At 39.9% G+C, this 4727-nt stretch overlaps 1 protein-coding gene across 1 annotated transcript in view; it reads left to right on the forward strand.

Annotated features, from left to right (window-relative positions):
- The window catches only part of cemip (cell migration inducing hyaluronidase 1), a 212423-nt gene that overhangs the window by 138792 nt on the left and 68904 nt on the right, over positions 1 to 4727 (forward strand). Inside the window, exon 13 of the mRNA XM_050049830.1 lies at positions 3065 to 3150. Within this exon, the coding sequence (XP_049905787.1) occupies positions 3065 to 3150 (86 nt within the window). The remainder of the gene's footprint in view (positions 1 to 3064; positions 3151 to 4727) is intronic.

Consider the following 4727-nt stretch of genomic DNA (forward strand, 5'->3'; position numbering starts at 1 on the left):
GGGGGCAAACACTTTTTCATACAGGGCCATGTAGCTTTGGATTTTTTTCTTCCTCATTAATAAAACCCTTCATTTAAAAACTGCATTTTGTGTTTACTTGTGTTATCTTTGACTAATGTTTAAATTTGTTTGATGATCTGAAACATTTAAGTGCGGAAAACATGCAAAAAAGTAAGAAATCAGGAAGGGGGCAAACACTTTTTCACACCACTGTAGGTCATTACTCAAAGTAACTAATGGAGCCACAGGTATTCTAGCATTGTCTTATGATCTGACATTGATCTGAGGGTAGACAGATAGACAAGCTATTCTAATCTCGTACTTTTGCTCTTATATTTTTGGCTGGCGGTTCGTTTAGAGCCTTTATGCGCTTTTTTCGTTAAAGAATCCTTAATGCTGATTTAAACTATCACACACAAAAAGTTACAGTCCCCTTTATGACATTATAAAAGATATCTACATTTTTGAGATGACAGCAGCTACCTACAGCCACTTAGAACCAGAGCGAGAAGTGAGCAGGTGAGGGGTTAGTAGACAGCTTTATTGAATTTACACTGAAAGGACCACAACACTGAGCAGCATGTTCATTAAGACTGATGACATTTATAAATCAATCAATCAATCAATCAATCAATCAGTCATTCAATCAGTCAAATGTATTTATAAAGCCCAATATCACAAATCACAGTTTGCCTCACAGGGCTTTACAGCATACGACATTCCTCTGTCCTTAGGACCCTCGCAGTGGATAAGGAAAAACTCCCCAAAGAAACCCCTTTAACGGGGGGAAAAAAATGGTAGAAGCCTCAGGAAGAGCAACTGAGGAGGGATCCGTCTTCCAGGACAGACAGACGTGCAATAGATGTCGTACAGAACAGATCAGCATAATAAATTAACAGTAATCTGTATGACACAATGAGACAGAAAGAGAGACCGAGAGAGATGCAGGACAGACAGTAATGACAGTAGCTTACAACAACATTAATTAAAGCAATAATATTATAATAATTACTGCTATTGTGGTACAATATGTTGAAAGTATATATTAATATCTGATAGTATATATATATATATGACAATAATCATATGTGTATAATAACAGTAGAAGTATGACTAATGATAACAGCAGCAGCAGGAGGCATCAGGCAGGACCATGGCAGCAGCACAACCACACACATCACACTATCCAGGCACCTCTGCGATATAAGTTAACCTGCGAGACAGTGGAGCACAAAGGCTCCGGAGAAGAAGCCGAGTTAGTGACATGCAGTAACAGGACATGAGTGTTAGCAAAGGAGAGAGCGAGAGAGAGAAGGTGCTCGGTGTATTATAGGAGGTCCCCGGCAGACTAGGCCTAAGTCAGCTGACCTAGGGGCTGGTACAAGGCAAGCCTGAGCCAGCCCTAACTATAAGCTTTATCAAAAAGGAAAGTCTTAACTCTAGTCTTAAATGTGGAGATGGTGTCTGCTTCCCCCACCGCAGCAGGAAGATGATTCCACAGGAGAGGAGCCTGATAGCTGAAGGCTCTGGCTCCTGATCTACTTTTGGAGACTTTAGGGACCACGAGTAACCCTGCATTCTCAGGGCGCAGTGTTCTGGTGGGATAATAGGGCACTACGAGCTCTCTAAGATATGACGGAGCCTGACCATTTAGAGCTTTATAAGTTAACAGTAGGATTTTAAATTCAGTTCTGGGAAATGAGAGCAGCTGCAGCTAATATAATCTGAATGCTGCTGCTAATTAAGAACTGATGTTGTGCTGTTCAACATGTGTCTACAAAGGGCTGCAAAAGAAGAGTTTATGTCCTCTGCTACTGAACCTGATTTATCATACAAAGAAGCCAATCAAAATGTTTCACGAAACACTCTTCCCAAGAACTGAAAATAACTGTTTCAGCTGAACTAAATGGTCAGGTTCCGCATAGAAATTCTGAAAATTAGAGTGCAACCTGAGATGGAAGTCTGTAGAGTTAGCATAATTTTCATAGTCATTTAACACCAACATTGGAGACAAGTTTGGTTCCAGCCCAATGGAATACATGAAAAAGGGGTGATTATTAGCTCACCTGGTAGAGGGGGCGCCCCAGGTACCAAAGGCTGTGTCCTTGCTGCAGCGGCCCGGGGTTCAATTCCAACCTTTGGTCGTTTGCTGCATGTCATCCCCTCTCTCCCCCTTTCACTCTCAACCTGTTCATATCCCCTATCCATTTCGATGGACATAACCTTTCTAGGATGTCTAGATCTATAATCTTTATTATACTGTCAACTGACTCCACCCAAGTGCACAGACTTTTTTGAGGGGATGTTAGCCAGTCTCAGTGTTCAACATCATCTAAAGTGGACTGCAGTAAAGCCACGCCCCAATTTTTATGAATGAATTAAATTGTTAAAGCACATCATTGGTATTTAAACTATGTTTGAAGTGAACATAAGCTGTTATATTATTTATACATGTCAATATATGAAAGATTTATAGATTTTGCTCAGGAGGTTTTCAACATACTGTTTTCTGGAGATACTTAAGAAATTGATAATATTCTGAGTAGTGATGACAAATACAATAAAAAATATATCTGAAATGTGTTTTCAACTATAATTGTATTCATTAAAAAAAAGGTCTGTTCAGAACATTTATTGTCATTTTACTATTAGTGATTTCAGCATTAAGAATCTACATTCATTGGAATGGACAGGGGAAAAATACATGATCAAGTATCCTAATCAAAACATTTTTGTCAATTATTCATAAGTGCATTTAGAATAGAAGCCCAACATTACAATATTTTGTGTGTGTGTGTGTGTGTGTGTGTGTGTGTGTGTGTGTGTGTGTGTGTGTGTGTGTGTGTGTGTGTTTGGTTAAGCTGTCCTGTCAAATAAAGGCAAACAATTAATCTTAAAAAAAGAGAAAAGAAAATGTGAACAAACAGTCTGACTGGTGTCTGAAGGTCCCTGAAGGTCGTTGGTACGTCAAACCCTGAGTGTCTTACATTGCTTTATTCTTTATCATTGTTGTTCCTCATCCCTGACCTCTTGATCATGTATTTTTTTTTTGTTTCTGTACCAGGCAGGAATGATCCTTGATAATGGAGTAAAGACCACCCAGGCGAATGACAAGGACAAGAGACCCTTCCTATCTCTGATCGGAGCCAGGTCAGATTCATCACCCTGTTACAAACACCCTGTATGACAAGCTGAAATCACACCCAGTATGATGGATTTTTACTCAGTCGTGGTCATATTTCCTGTTGAAGTTTGCAACTGAGAAATGTTGGTATTTACTATAATATGGAAGCACAGCAGGGAGTGTCACTTTAAATCATATGCAAGTAAAAGTAAGATTACTTGTATTAAAATCAAATGCAAAAGTAGAACACCAGTCTAAAAGTTAGTCCCATGTGGTCAGTATAATCAGACCAGTCTGTCATCTTGACCTCATCATTTCAATAAGAATACACCCTACACACCAATCCCTCGTCAGTCTAATGATGCTTTTCAAAGTGTGACCCTCTTGTCTCAGAGAGCTTTCCCACAGAGTGCCTCGCCTGAAAAAGGTCACAAGCAACTTGTAATGGAAACCTATCCTGACTGGAGAAGAACATTACAACTCTCAGACGCTGTGTTATTCTGTCCTGCTCAAAGTATGTGAACAAATTCATGATGGCAAATCAAACTTACAATCCCTAAGATTTTCATCACATCAAACCTCACTTATGAATCTATCTGGGACCAGTATTCTTTTCAGTAGCCATTCAGTAGCTACCTCTCTACACCAGTTACCAGTGGAGTCTGCCTTTTCAGTGCTGGATTTAAATGGCACACTAATGCTGTAGGAAGACTAATTAAAGCAACACTTACCTTTCTGGAAATTTTACACTTTTCTTTGTATAGGTTAAAATGCTATTAATAAGCTGATGGCACACTAAAATGTAAGTGAATTCCACCAGAAATAACAACTCATAATTATACCATTCTCATATGGTTCTAAGAAAACTCCAACTGTTCGGAGTGTTCAGACCGAATGCAATGATTGGTCAGAGTTTTCTTCTGTCCTGTCTTTACATTGTAGAATCTGTCGGCAGCCCTGTGTGAAAGATGCTACGGGGGGGGGCTTTGAGTTTGAACGATGCTGCGCTTTAGCCAATCCAATGGAGGGGGCGGGGCTGAGACGTGCAGGTGTCCCCAGGAAATGTGTACCTACAGAAACAGCAAGCTCCGCGTCCATGGCGACCGCTCCACTCAAAACGGCGTCTCGTCAACGTGAAAAATATATTTTTTCCAGTGGATGTCTTAGTTACAACATGATTGAGCTAACTGGAGTAATTTCATGTCGTATCCGACAACAGGAGGCTTTTAACAGATGATGTCCTGATGTTAGCTTTGCTGCTAGCAGCAGGCTGTTAGCTGTCCCTGTCAGCTGCAGCCACTGATGCTTTCTAGACATTGTGATTTCCCAAAACTGAATAAATACCACACATAGCAACACAAAACTGCTTTACTAGCTCAATCATGTTGTAACTAAGACATCCGCTGGAAAAAATATTTTTTTCACGGACCGTTTAGTGAGTTACTGAGTTACTACAGACACCGCTAATGGGGCTAACAGCTAACGGTTAGCCCAGCTGATCTACGATAACCATGTTATTAATTACAAAATGTGTACACAGAAATAGTAATGTTTGTTCAATCATTGTGTTTATAGACTTTACAAACATCAGATTAGTCTAAAC

The sequence above is a fragment of the Epinephelus moara genome, chromosome 1 (genome assembly GCF_006386435.1).
Source record: "Epinephelus moara isolate mb chromosome 1, YSFRI_EMoa_1.0, whole genome shotgun sequence".
Taxonomy (NCBI): domain Eukaryota; kingdom Metazoa; phylum Chordata; class Actinopteri; order Perciformes; family Serranidae; genus Epinephelus; species Epinephelus moara.